This window comes from Chroicocephalus ridibundus, chromosome 14 (assembly GCF_963924245.1).
Source record: "Chroicocephalus ridibundus chromosome 14, bChrRid1.1, whole genome shotgun sequence".
In the NCBI taxonomy this organism is placed as follows: domain Eukaryota; kingdom Metazoa; phylum Chordata; class Aves; order Charadriiformes; family Laridae; genus Chroicocephalus; species Chroicocephalus ridibundus.
This window is the reverse complement of record NC_086297.1, coordinates 2,268,607-2,283,160: the sequence shown is the minus strand read 5'-3', so window position 1 is coordinate 2,283,160 and position 14,554 is coordinate 2,268,607. Positions and strand designations below refer to the sequence as shown.

Here is a 14,554-nt window from a genome sequence, read left to right as displayed (position 1 = left end):
TGAACCCAACCCCTTTGCAATGACTGAGTCTGGTTATAGCACAAAACAGCCCGTGCCAGGTGGGATGTGCTCCATGCAATGCGCAGACCACCGGTCCTGCAGTAGTTTCATGCTCCACTTCACCTGGGGAAGTGGGTTTTAAAATGAAATTAAGCATCCGTATCAGTTTTCCTGATGCTCAAGATAGCACAGAGTCATATTTTCCATGAGAAACCTCAATTCCACAGGAAAGCAAGGGAGCAGTCTTGGTCTACATGACAAGTCCAATCCAGTACCGCAACTTAATGCCATAAGAGAGAGAGGAGGGAGAAAAAAAACCCAACAAAACAGCAACCCTCAACCACAGGACCTCACAACATTCATGTCAGCCATAAAATACCACAGCATTGAGATACTCTGGAGAGGTGATCCAAGAACCTAATTCAATAGAAATGCACTCGCTTGCCAATGGGTATTAATGCTGCAACAGACGGAGCTGCTCTGGTGAACCTTTTTGATAAAAGGCCATTTGGCAAACTTCAGAATTTCACTTTAAATATATACGTATTTATCCAATAATAAAAAAAAAAAAAAAGAAAAAAAAGCCATAAACCTCAGGCCTCCCTTTGTTTGAAACCAGTATTTGGGCAAACTGTGTATAAATCAGATCTATATATAGTCTAATTGCATTACAGGGTCCAGCAAGAAATGGCACAGGAATTATTCATGGCTTACAACTCAGGTTCAAAAGGTACGTGGATTTCCAGCATGTCTTGCAGCTAGAGAGCACTTTAAACCCTGGCACCTTCACACCACAGAGGTCCTAACGCTTCCAAGCAGGCAGCGTGAGGCAGCACTGAGGCTGACTCCTGGATGGCATAATGCAAGTCCTACAAGTTATGGCGCAGGAGATACCCATGCCTGAGGAAATTCTCCAGCAGTTTCTACCCTTAACCCAGAAGATCTTGCCAGTGACACCGGACAGGGGTGGGCACGGAGGGACGGGCAAGCATTTGGGTCAGGATCTTCAGAAATAACAAAGTTAGGCACCTTCCTGCCTTTAGCAAGCTGTGAATCAGGTGAGAATAAAAAAGGGATTAGATGCTCATGGGAGTGAAACACTGACTTCCTAAGCTCACCTGCTTTTTGCCGGCTATTTGGAGCACCAGGATCAATACCAGAAAGTCAAGAGAGAGAGAAGCCATGAAGCTGTGGAGCCCTAGCAGAAATATCTCACCACAGACCCTGTTCTTGCCAGCTCTAGCCCAGAGCTCTGGCCGAGTATACACCAGTGTCTGCACTGCTGGGAGTTCCTCACCAGTTAACTGCATCTGACCTCAAAGCTCTGCACTGCCTTGCATTTCGATCCTCGTAAGCCTTTATCAGCATTTTCTTCCTTAGTTAATTCCTCTGTCCTAGACATGCTCACAGCAAACAGTCTCTAAGCAGCAGATGAAATTCAATAACCGGAATTATTAGTCACAGAGTTGTCTCTGTCCTTAACATCCAGAAATTACTCTGTCCAAAAAGTCTCCTCTCCAAGTCACCATGACAGTAAAGCCTTACAGACCGCTCAGCTCCTGCAGCCCATGTGGAGCATCCATAGTGCATGCATTTCACCGAGGTGTCTGAAGCCACCACACAAACCCAAGAAGATGATTTTATTCTCACTAACAGCTTCATTCTTCTGCCTTAGCAAATTTGTTAACTGCTTTTACATATTTTTCACCTTGATCTGACTGGAATAGCACCTGAACGACATTTCAAAGGGCATCTCTGATTTGCAGTCACCCTTCCAAGACCCTGAAGAGCCATGATTCTCACATCTGTTATGAAAATAGAGATGCTAAGTATCCCAAATCTCCAGCCAGTATTGGAAACCCTGTCCTCGGCACCTCATTGTAACCCATCTCAGCTCTGAACCAATACACTGCTTAAAGCAGGCACACTCACCATAAGCTCTGGGTATGTTGGCCGTTCTTTGGAATTCTTCTTCAAGCTTAAATGAAAAAAAAAAAGAAGAAAAAATGTAAAAGTTATATTCTGTATGCAATTTAAGCAAGGCTATAAAATCATACCATGACAGAAGCAAGGTTTCAAGTCCCCGTAGAGTAAGTTCAACAACTCATCCGTATGTTAAGCTTAGGTCTTGAGGACACCTACAGCCAACACAGCCTGCAGATGGGCCCCATATGGTACAGAGTGCCAGGTACACACGAGTCCAGTGAGCTCAGTCAAGGTCAAACAAGAGATCTGGAGACACCATATATACCAGTCAACACCCTGCCTGTTGCTGGGGGCCAGGTACAATTGGTTTTTTGGGTACTATCCAGTAGGCCAGCGACCAAGGGAATGGATACAGCCTCCAACCTCTGATTGGGAGCAGGGACCGGGTGGTTCTGAAGCACGTGTACAACTATTTGTTTATCACCATGCTGTTATCAGCGGGGACGGTTACATGGGACATCCTTTTTTTCTCCTCTCCTACAACAGATGGCTCTGGAGGGTTGTAGCTGGAAGTTATTTCGGTTTCCCTCCAGCAGAAAATAGCTTTTAAAAGACAGGACGTAATCTCTACTCACTTCCTGACAGTGTATTTAGGGGAAAGACACTTGGAGCAACTTGAAAAGATCTTCGCACACGTACACGTCGGTGGCGGGGAAAAGGTGTCACACTGAGCAAAACAAAAGTGAGAACCTCGGCGATGATAAGTCGCTCCTCTGCTGGGATTTGACGGAGCCCAGAGGAAGCGGAGGACACACACTGAATAGATATTTCCTGCTTGCTGTGTGTAGCGGGCTCATGTTTAGTGTCATGTTGTGAATGAACAGAGGAACCTAGTAACGATACGTGCCAATATTGACGACCTGAAGGTACGGGATGTGTCACATCCTCTGAGCTCAAAAGCAGCCCAAGCTGAGATGCTAAGGTGAATTTGAAGGTTAGGTGTGTCCAGAAGCAGGATTTGGGTATAATCCTCCTAATTTAGACTCTCTACAAACAAAAACCTTGTTCCCAGGTTACTAATACCAGGAAATCTGGTGACAAGTTACTGAAATCAATGTAAATCTTCAGGAATTAAGAGCCATATTTGGATCTGATCCTGACTCAGACATCCCAGGGGCTACAGGTAATCAGACTTTCGCTGCCCGAGGCAGCAGATGGTGTGATTCACTCTGTGACCTGAATCTGAGAAAGGCCTAAGCCAGGGCAGTCTCAATACACCGAACTGATGTGACCTGGTTCGGTGTCAGAAGAAATTCTCAGACTCCAACAGCACAAAACTAGTACAACCTGCAGCCAAAGCTCACTTTTCCAAGTCCATGCCACTCCACTGGCAAAGAGAGGAACTGCCATGTGCTCCCCAAAGCATGAGTTCTAAAGACCTGAGTGCTGCTCAGCAGGGTCACTCTTCTCACTGCAACCATCATGAACGGCTGTGGATACCTTACTCCCACATCAGCCCACAGCTAGAGCTGCAAGATATCGTGCTCGCAAAAGCAGAATATTCAGTGGGGAACAACAGCCTGCCTGGCACAAACAGGCAACTTTGCAATAACAAGTAGCGAGCCAGCAGCATGGGAGAAAGGCAGCCAGTCCAAAATCTCAGCGTGGGCCTTGCAAAAATGGTGGGCATTTTGTGAGAGGGTTTTTCCAAGCCAGCTCCCACCTCTGATAGACACAGAACAGTGTGGGCACGGGCAGGTATTCCCCAGCGCAGGTCGGTAGAGGCGTGCAGCTGAATCACAAAGACCTCAAAAACATGTTTGAACAAGACTCCGAAGAATCTGAGTGTTGGTACTTAAAGTCCCCGGGCAGGAGTGGCTGATAATCCCCTTCCTGGGTCACAACAGAGCCGGCCGGGCTCCAGGCCCTGACGCTGGCAGCTCGGGAACAGTCTCACATTTCTGTATTTGTCGATCTGCCGTCCTTTCTTGGCTACCACGCAAACCCACCATCCACCTGCCAAGTTGGCAAGCGGCGGATGGCACTGCAGCGCCTGGAAAATAAAAACGCCTCCCAGGCGGTTTCCAGGGAAGCTGGAGGGAGAAGCAGTCAGGAGCCGCGGGGCCGCCGCCAGCTCTCTTTGAACCATACGCTGAGGGCAGCTGCGAGTCTCCTCGGGCGCGGGGAGAGCCTGCGCTTTTATGCAGCTCTCGCAACCTCCAGACAGCGCGCATCTGCTCCAACCCTTTTCCTACACCACAGCCAAACTCTCCCACTGCTTCCAGCTCCGAGTCACATGGAAAGCAGCACAGCAGCCGGAGGGCCCCGGTAGCAGGACGGCCGCCGAGGGGGGCCATCGCGGGGTGAACTCTGCATCCTCCCTCCCCTCAGAGCCGTGTCTCCCCCGGGAGCGTGAGGCAGGAGGAGGCAGCCATGAGGGGACGTGAGGGCCTGGCGGAGCTGCCTGCCTGCACCTGCCCATGCTGCGGGCCCGGCCATGGACACCCTGTGCTGTTGATGTGGGGACAGAGAAAGCTTCCTAAATCCCTTCCTCCTGTGTGTCCCCCCAAAATGACTAAGCTTGTTCCTCGCCACCTCAAGCGGGAAAGACCCCCACAACTGTCATCATCAAAGGGTGCACAGCGCCAGGCCCCAGCCCAGCCCTCATGGCTCCATGAAGCCATGAAGGCCCAAAAAGGGAATGTTTTGTTCAAAAATTTGGGTTGTACCCCAAAGAATTTGGGTTGTACCCCAGAGAATTTGAGTTGTATCCCTGCACCTGTGGGGATGCAGGAGGCTGCTGGTGCCTGCCGCCCTCAGCCTCCCCACAGCATGGCGGAGGCGAGCAGGGCCGGGATGAGCGGGACCAGGGCGAGTGGGGCCGAGGGGGTATTTTACCATTGCGAGGTAAAATCGACAAACTCCGCCGAGAATTTCTCTGCCGGGAGCTGCGGCGACGGCTCCTCCACCACCTGCTTGAGCTGCTGGAAGGGCGTCCCCCAGGAGTCGTAGGGAAAGCGCAGGATGGCCAGCTCGATCTGGGGAGACAGAGCCCGCGCCTCAAGCACTGGGGGGCTGACACCCCACGGCTCACCCTCCCGCCCCACAGATTTCAGATTCCTCTGTGCCCACCCAAGGGTTTGTTTTTTGAGGCCCCGCATAAATAAGCGGCATTTCCTCACCCCACCTGGCCACGACGTCTTGCTTCACCTCCCCCAGCAAAAGGGACAGGCCTGAGAAGACCCACCAGTCTCCACACTCAGTCCTCTGTTACCCTCGTGTTAGACAGTGCTTGGGAAAGGTTAGAAGTTAAAAAACAACCCCATGTTGCAAAGGGTAACTGTGCTATAAAACGACTCTGTGAGCAGATGGATTCTCCCTAAACGTTGTGTGGGAGAAGCCACACATCCCTCCTCTTCTGAGGGGGACTTTGCTAATTGCTGAGTGCTCGGAGTATTTTTTTTTCATGCTTGAAATCCAACCTCCTTCAAGGCGACAGACGTGCGGTGCCGGACGCCCTCGCCTTAGCCCATGCTGCCATCTCCCGGCAGCCCACGGCCACCGCAGCGGGGTGGTCCCCACCAGGCTGGCACCCCACCAACGCCTCTGAAGACAGCAAGGAGTTGACAAAGCAGCTCCATCCTCCTTCCCTTCAACCCTGTGGCATGCTCCCCGCTACCTTCAGACCTATATTCCCATTCCTATCCCACCACCTTCCCAGGGAACCAGTGTCAGGGGGTCTACGGGGAGGAAAATGAATCCATGAGCAACTCTCAACCCTCCCGGCATCGCTGCGAGCCCTCAGGTCACCCTACCATTGTGATCCCCAGGCTCCAGATGTCGGATTTGACGCTGTACCCCTTCTGATTCAGCTCCGGGTTAATTCTTTCCGGCTGTGAACAGAGACAAAGGCGGTTGAGGAACAGGGATCATCCCAGTGCAATGCCCACACCCAGGGCTCACTGACCTCAAAGGGGTCTTCCATGGTGGCAGGCCAGGACCACTTAGCCCAGTGGCTTGCTGCCTTGGTTGTCATGGGGCCAGATCTGGTCCCACACCCTTGCCAGCAAAGGCAAGCAGTGAAATGGGTCATTAGAAGCAGATGGTACCTCCACAAAGGATTGGGGTGGTGGAGCTGACCCAGCACATCTGGCACGTAATGGGTCACAAGCTCCAATTCTCCAGGGCCGTTTTCACCCTGTGCAAGTGCTCCACAGAGAGTGAATCCTGAACAGCAGCTCCTGGGAGGAGTCTGAAGGACCCACTCCCTGGGGACTGTTTTTCCTCCCAGATGGAAAGTACTATTGTCCCCACAGGGCAAACAGCAAAAATGCAACACGGTGCAATTGCAGAGCCTTCCCCAAGGTCACCGGGAGGTGATAAGGCAGCAGGAAGCTGTGCCCAGGAGATCTAATCTGACCCATGAGATCCGTCTCCCCTCTCTGCCCCTTTACAAGTAACTTCAGGGATACGTCTTCCAAAACAAGTCCCCAGGACACATGCCGGAGGCTGATCCTTCCCCCTTTAGGATGACCTGACGCCCAGGCTCATGTTCCTCTGGCTGTCCTGCAGCGGCTTTCACACGCAGCTTCTCTGCAGCTCAACTTACAGCCATGTAGGGTTTGCATCCTGCATCCATGGTTTTAGCAACCGAGTCAACGAGGTAACCGCTAATTCCAAAATCGCACATTTTCACCTGCCCCTGCGTATTGATCAACACGTTAGAGGGCTTTACATCTGCAAGAAGGAACACATACCACAGTCACTGTCACAGTCACTTGGCTGTGCCAAGCCAAAAAAAGCCAAAGAGCTTTCTATCAGCAGAGGGCACCAAAGCTGCCCACGCAAACCCCTGCACTTTGTGCACGCCAGGAACCCGGCTGGCTGCAGCTATGCAAGTTCAGGTGACCAACTCGTGGGCCTGTCATATGGCCTGCAAGTGTCCCTTCGCTTCCAGACTCCTCTGCCTGATCTGGGGGGGTGGGAGGTAACCCTGCATGTAAGCCATCGCATCCCCCCACACAGGGGATGGCCACAGACATCAGAGCGCTCCCAAAGGAACAGCTCAGCAGGGCTAGGGGCATCTCCAGAAGCTGTCTGCAAAGGGCTGGAGCTCTGGGAAGCCCCCAGCTGGAGCTGGTCTCATGCCAGCACAGGGAAAACCCATGGGTAAAGGAAAAGGGGTGAGCAAGGGTGACAAGGATCAGGGGTTGCAAGGGAAGGAGGGAGCAGTAAGCTAAGACAAGGATCAAGATTTCAGAAATGCCCTCTAATTTTAAGGATAACAAGCTTGAAGGCAATGTGAACAGCAGCAGGCGTGTGGGTGCTCCACACCTTATGGAAATCACGCCAGTGTCTCATCTATTTATTACTGCCAGATTTATCTGCTTCCCATCACGGCCTTATAATCCTTGGTGCATTCACACTTGCATCACGCTCATGAAGTCGGTTATAATCACCATCAGAAAGGGAAATTACGGCACAAAAAGAAGCTAGTAAGTGATATCCAGGAGAGCATGGAGGTGCTCTCCTGCACAGCAGGCAATCGCTCCTTGTGAGGCTAATCCCAGGTGACATCTCAACACGGCGCAGGCAGCACAGGCTACCCTGTTTGCTCTTCTCCCAGCACCAATCCTCAAAAGAGAGCGTTCCTTTCCCTGCTGCCAGCCAGAAATAAGAGGTCTCTTCTGCAAGAAGGTCCTCTGTCTACATGCGATAAACTATTAAATAGAAGAGCTGAAACACCATCCGAAGGAAGCCAGAAGCTGCTTTTGAGTCCTTATTAGAATTGGGTGGTTTACAGTTCCTTAACATCTGGTCTCTAATCAGCATTTTGCATTCAATTCAGGTATCTGAGATCCTTACCCATCTGTTACTATGTTGAAATAAGACAATTTTCGGTGGAAAACAAACAAGTAAACAGAAATCCAGAAGCCGAGCAGCATTTTCCACCTACTGTAAATGATACAGAAGGCAGAAACTCAACTCCCAGCCACAGGCAGAATGTACAAAATGTGACTGCCTGCTAGAGCTGAACTCTGTTCGCTTCAGATGTTCCTTTCCCTGGTGCTCACACACTCTAGAGAGGGCTTTTTCCTCCTCACGACAAATTGAAAATGACCCTTTAGAAATAAAGGTGTCAAGCAGCCACACTGCAAATTTGTTTCTTTCTAAGCGTGTTCATGGCATCTTTGAGATGCTCTAGAGGGGAAAATGTCAGAAGAGTTTAAGGAGGGTATTTATGACTTCACTTGAGGCTATTTTAGGTATAAAACTGTTCTGCCCCACCAGGGCTCCGTGGGGCTCCGTGAGCTCCGTGGGAGCTCACACAAAGGGATGGTTAGATCACTGCACGAAGCATCACACTGGCATGGAGACGCCTCTGGCTGCATGTCAGTGTGGAGCGAGGGGAGCAGCCTTCGCAAAGCCTGATCCAAAGCCCACCAAGGTCAGAAGGAAAAGTCTCTTTTAATTTTGCAGAGGTGTTGAAGCAGACCATGGATTTAGACTATGCATTAGGGAAATGCACCCCAGGGGGGAACGGCCCTTTCTCTGCCAGCACGATCAGGCTGGAGCTCACTTCTCCTCCCCCTTGGGGAAACACTGGGACCAGCATGCAGTTTTTAAAGAGCAAACCAGCAAACATTTCGTCTGACTAGGTTTTGCTAGTCATGAGATGCTGGGGAATATTTTTGCTGTCAAAGACCCATTTTATCTTGGGTATTTTGGGAGCCCTGTGCCTGGCCACAAGGCCAGCCCTTGCGAGGCTGAGAGCGCGTGGCGCGGGGCAGAGCATGGTCACGGCTGTGTGCCTGGCACTTACCTCTGTGGATCACGGAGAGCTTACTGTGTAGATGTTCCAGTGCTTTTACGATCTGAAACAACAAATCTAGAATGAATCACAGCTGGCAACGCCATGACGAGGAGGAAATGCTATCTGGAATGCTATCTGCAAATGCCATCTGCACCTGCTCCGTCCTCACCAGACCTTCTTGGAGGGAAGGAACTACATGCTCCACAAGTCCTGCACCCCCACAGCAGCCCGAGGTGACAGTAGGCACCCAGGGATCTCCCAGGGGCACCAGGACCCTAATGAAAAGTCAAAAGAGCTGCAGGGCCCTCCCCACATCTAACGCTGTGCCGCCTCTCAACTACGTGTACAGGGACGTTTCAGGTATTTATGCCTTATAAATAACATCACCTCAGACGAGATACTGGAAGCCAGCTAAGAATGTTCACATGGGCTGGCCCGTGGACCGTGCTCTTCCCAGTGCCAATACAACAAGGAGACGGGGTCACGTACGCCTTGGTTTAGAAGAGAAATGCCCCTTGCCCTGCTAATACTCACAGAGACGGCTATTTTTCCTAAGATGTCCTCAGGAATCGTCAGGCCTTTGTCAATGACGTGTTTGTAGAACTTGTCCAATGAGGTATCCATCAGCTCCATACATATCCACACGTCCCCCTGGAGGATAAAGAAAGCAAATATCTGCCCACTGGAATGAAGCATGCTTTCCTTTCAGGCGCAAAGGTCTTCTTTGGCACTTGCCTTTTGCTGGCCTGTTTGCCTCTTCCCTGTCTTTTAAAAGTCATCCAACAAAATGGTATTGGGCCTTCTCTTTCCCTCCTTCCCAGCTGGAATGAAGCACTGTCCACTACCATTTAGGGTGTATTTTCTGTCTTTTCCCAAAGCAGAGTGCCAGTGATTTAGGAGTCCTGAAAATTATCGGGACTGAGGATCCCTACGTGCTCAGGTCACCGCAAATGCTCAGCCAGGAAAAGTTCAGCTCCGTAGAGCTATGCTTAAAACTCTTCAATAAATCTTACTCTTCAGAGCTTTCCACATTTTTCCTCCATGTGGCTTTCTCATTGCAAGGCAGGACAATATTAACACTAAGGGATCAGGCTGTGAGTTGGTTGTCCCCATCACTCAAACCCACCACCAAGCCCCAACATCTCAGCACTGGGGCCTCGCATATTCCTGGCACTGGGGCTTGGCTGCCCTTGGCTCCTCCTCGTGTGGACCACAACTCTCCTCACTTGCCAAGAAGAAACTGTACGTGACAGATTCTTAGGCTGGGATTGAGCAAATCCACACTGTATCAAGTACCCATGTCTAGATGGAGATTAAAGCCCCAGCACTTGGAGGGAGTCTCCTGGGGGGCAGCGCAGCTGATGTCCAGGATGCCATACCTCTCGGAAAAGCGCCCCATAAAAGGTGACAGTGAAGGGGCAATCTACCGTCCTCATGGAGATATCCAGATCCATCAATAACCTCTTCTGCTCCTGACTGTTCACTGTGGCTCGGATCCGCTGGAAGACAAAGCATTTTGGCGTTGGCTGTCAGCACCTCCATACCATGCTGTTGCTGCTACAGAGGACTTGCCACAGCCATACCTGTGCTGGTCACAGTGCCTTTACCCTTTTGTCACACCTCTTTATGTTACCCTTTTATCCTATCTCTTTATCATAGGCACATGACAAGGACAGCACCCATGGCAGGAGCACCCTCGTACCACAGAAGGCAATGCTGGATGAAGGGGTCTTCTAACCTCACCCCAAACTGCAGGGGATTTTGCTCTTCCCTGCAAACACCACTCTTATTGAACAGACAAAAGTCACTGTGGCTTGGGAGAAGAAGAAGGAGCATGAAATTGAATTCTAGGCTGGTGGAAGCCCATGACCTTTGGAGCTGCAGTGGACACCTATTTACATCAGCAGACTTTGGTCACAGGAGAGGGTTCCAGCCTTGCAGCCAGAGCCCATGTGCTCCACACGGCTTTGGAAAATGGACACTTCCCAGTTTCCAAGGAAAGAGATGTCATTCTGTGAAATACCTGGAGACCCTCAGCTGGGAACCACCACAAAGGGGCATGACATAGTCCAACAGAGGTGACACACACATTCCAGGCTCCTCGGCCAAAGCCACTCGAGGTCAGTAATGTGGTAGAATTAAACTGTTCAGCATTGCAGATGCAAGTAACAGCCTGAATGTTCCTGCCATACCCTCTGCAGATCTTCCATCATACTCAAGAGAGGTCTTTTGCAGTTTGCTGAACACCAAAGCAAACAAGACCAAATGCAGAGCACAGAAGCCCTGAGACACCTCCCAGCATCCACAGCAAAGTCTATCCACAACTGAGGAGCTAAGAGTTTTCCTTCAGTTTGCTCATAGCTTCCAGCTCTACATCTTTTTTTCATTTTTCTTATTCTGAAAGGAAACTTGAGCTAAAATGCAGCCAAGCAAAAACTGGTCCTTCCCAAAATACAAATTTTCCCATGGCTATTTCCCTAAGCTGCAAGCTTATGGGTCTAAAATATTGTTATGAAAACTTTTCAGAATAGCATCTACAAGCCTGTCACGAATCGAGATCCCAGTGTAGCGGACAAAATGTAAAAATCCCAACAAAAATTTCCTGTTCCAAAGAGACTTAAAAAGTCCCAGCTGAAGAAAATTATCTTATGCAATTAAATTTACAGTACAGTCTTCTTTACAATTACAATTAGTGTGCAGAACCCTGAACTGAGAGTATATGTACATTAGAAAAAAGTATGTGTATTTAAAAAATGATGGCAAATATCTTGTAAAATCCTAGCAAAACCAGGAGTATTGCAGATACAGACGAACAATATGTTTGTGTGCACCACAATGCTGGAAACCTATTGAGCATCATATTTTTAAAACAAGTCCCTTTTCATGGTTAAACGGCCCAAATCTACCTCGGCACTCTTTGCCCTTGTATAGAAAGAGGATTCCATGAGGAAAGAAGTTGATCGCAGGAAAGGCATGCGTCAGAACAAGCGAGGTTAGAAATGTGCACGAAGGAGAGCGCAGAGGGTGTCCCCGCACAACGACACAGACAGAAAGCACCTCGGGAGGCTCACTCTACCTTCACTGCCATGATCTGCCCGCTAGGCATGTGCCGCATCTTCTCCACCACCCCGTACGCACCTCGTCCCAGCTCGGAGATGGGCTCCAGGTCATCGGCTTTCACCTCAAAGTTCTGCAGGGGAAAAAACCATCAACGCCAAGGCGGCCGCTGCGCGTACGTGCCACGCAAGGAGCAAAACACCCCTAAAATATAGCCCTGCTTGGCACGTAAACTCACTTCTGTGCATCCCCCTCCCTACCTGCGCTCATGAGGCTTGAAAAAAATTCATGGTCCTCAGGGGCCGTCGGGAGGATTAACTCCTGTGCAGTAATTAGCAGAGTTCTGAAGAGGACGTGCCTCATAACGACACGAGCAAGGAGCCCGTGCTGATGAGCATCCTCAGCTCGGGCGCAGGAAGGACCGCTCCTTCGGTGGGATGCCGTCCTCCCGTCCCCCCGCGCCCCACTGTCCCTCACAGCCACCTGTAGCCACCAGCACTTTCAGCTTCTCCATCCCCTAAGGGCTGGGATGGGAAATGCCACGGCAGCTTCTCCCGTAGGAATCACCTTCAGTCTTTTTAGTCTTTTTCCTTCCATCCTCCTCCTCCCACAAACAATCATGGAAATATCTCCAGGGTTTTTTAAGGCCTGTAAAAGCGTATTTCTCCAGACCTGTAGATGGGCCAAATACCAGCTGAGTGTGCCCCATTTTTAAACCACGGAGGATTTATTTCATCTAGCATTCAAGATCTCTTTCTCCTGGCCTTCCACAAAGGATGACTTTGTTTGGAGCCCTGCATTCTAACCTGCCCTTCTCCTTTCTGCCGCGATATTGTGCATCGGCTCTATTTTTTGCTTATTATTATTTTTGGATGTTTAAAATATGCCTTTGCTACTAAAACCGGCCATTCCGTTTGCTGAACGCACAACCACATCAGTCAATCATCCTCCAGAAAGAAGTGGCTTATAATGAACTGATTCACAGTGCATAATCCCACACCGCTTTTTGCCGGCACAGCAGAAAAGAAAAAAAAAAAAAAAACCTGCAGCCTAAAATGTGCTGGCTGGGGATGCCACGGCGTGCAGGGCACACACACTGCCTCACTGTGCGCCCCGTCGCTCCCTCGCAGCTACAGCGCCTGCAAAAGGAGCCCTGACTAACATTTTTGTGTTCAACGGCAGAGATTTCAGCATCTCTGCCGGCCTGACACTGCTCCTACTGTTCCACAGGACCCTCTCCAAAAACGCACTTGGACTCTCTCAATGCCACTCTTAAATTTAGCAGCGACGTTTAAAGGGAGAGGAGGGAAAGCGGCTTTCTCTAGGGATCAGGGATGAGCGTAGAAAGAGGGGGCACATCCTAAAGGAACCTGGCTGGACAAAGAGGTAACAGATCCATGGGAAATGCAAGCCATGGCACGGCAGTCCCTCTGAGACAGCCACCTATCTACAGCCGCAAAAAAGACTGAGCTCTGGGTTTTACAAGTGCATTTCTCTTTGCACCGTCCAACATGGGCTCTCTGCCTCCGTGCATGGAGCCTTCCTGGAGCACTTGAACGTTTCCTCGTCCCCGGGACAGCAGGGGAGAAATGATTTTCTTGGAGCCGGCGCTTGCTCTAGCAGCAGGCATTTTCTCTGCCTCGGTGCTGCACCAGTTTGCTCCAGAGGCATCTCACACTCTTTCCACCTTCCAGCCCCCGCTTCATGCCAGGGAAAATACAAAATACAAAATGAAAGAAAAGCATCCAAAGATAGACATTATAACACACTCTTGGATTAGCATTTCACTTCATAAATTAACTTGCTGACACCGAGGCCTATCTCTTGCACATAATAAATTTATTGCCCAGCTTTAAAGTGCTTTTATGAATGCTGCTGTGCCATTTTCTCCTATCAAAATAGCTGTCCTCCGTTTTGTTTTTGCCTTGCTATTTTTTTTAGAACATCAGGTGGACTGGTTTCCATGCTGTCAGAAGGATTTGCTTCCAGGACAGGAAGATCTACCCTGAGTTAGACTCCGGATGAGATGGCCTTCAGTCTTAGCGAAGGGAAATACTTTGGATGAAGGATTTAAATCAGCAAAGGAGTTGCAAAGGAGAGTAAAATCTGCTGTTCGCAATCCCCTTGATTTATAATCGTTATTTCCAGGGCATCAGCTGCACCTTATTGAGCCAAGGAAAGAATTTCCAAGGTGGAAAACATGAAGGGGACCCAGGTGTCATGGGATACCAAGGGTGGGCATTTGGGGGCACGTTCATCAGAGCGGTGACAGCCAGTAGGTCACACTGCAGCTGGCCATGGGGCCATCGGTCCCATGCAGACAGCCTGTGTTGGAGAACAAACACCAGAGGCTAGTCGGCTCTCGTGGCTGGAGGTGGCTGTCAGGGCTCACACAAGCCCCCAGGCTGGCTCTTCTTAGCTCTTGTTCATCCAACAACTGCCTTCCATTTCAAGCAAAATGGGCTACATTTTTTTTTAATAGCTGGTGTTTATTCATCTGCCCTTTTCTGGGGGCTGAAGTTAAGCAAGCCCACGAGCAGCCTGCCTGGACAAGCAGCCAGCGCCACAGCAGCCAGCCCAGGATGGTCACCTGGCCCTAGAGGTCTTCTTCTCACCACTGCTCCCAGTCTTACCTCCTCGCCAATAGAGATGCAGGCTTTGGAGTCTAGATCTCTGGGTGGCCTGCAGGAAAGAAAAGGGAAAAGATGTGAAATGTTCTTCACAAAGATCAATTTTCCCTCAACGAGTAAATAGAAC

General features: G+C 50.1%; 1 protein-coding gene across 1 annotated transcript in view; it reads right to left on the bottom strand.

The window, feature by feature from the left end:
* Positions 1-14,554, bottom strand: part of MAP2K6 (mitogen-activated protein kinase kinase 6) — a 54,473-nt gene that overhangs the window by 13,156 nt on the left and 26,763 nt on the right. The window contains exons 3-11 of the mRNA XM_063351937.1: positions 14,431-14,479; positions 11,817-11,930; positions 10,120-10,239; positions 9,275-9,391; positions 8,750-8,801; positions 6,536-6,663; positions 5,742-5,819; positions 4,825-4,964; positions 1,933-1,978 (exon numbers count right to left, since the gene is read on the bottom strand). Coding sequence (XP_063208007.1) covers positions 1,933-1,978; positions 4,825-4,964; positions 5,742-5,819; positions 6,536-6,663; positions 8,750-8,801; positions 9,275-9,391; positions 10,120-10,239; positions 11,817-11,930; positions 14,431-14,479 — 844 coding nt within the window. The remainder of the gene's footprint in view (positions 1-1,932; positions 1,979-4,824; positions 4,965-5,741; positions 5,820-6,535; positions 6,664-8,749; positions 8,802-9,274; positions 9,392-10,119; positions 10,240-11,816; positions 11,931-14,430; positions 14,480-14,554) is intronic.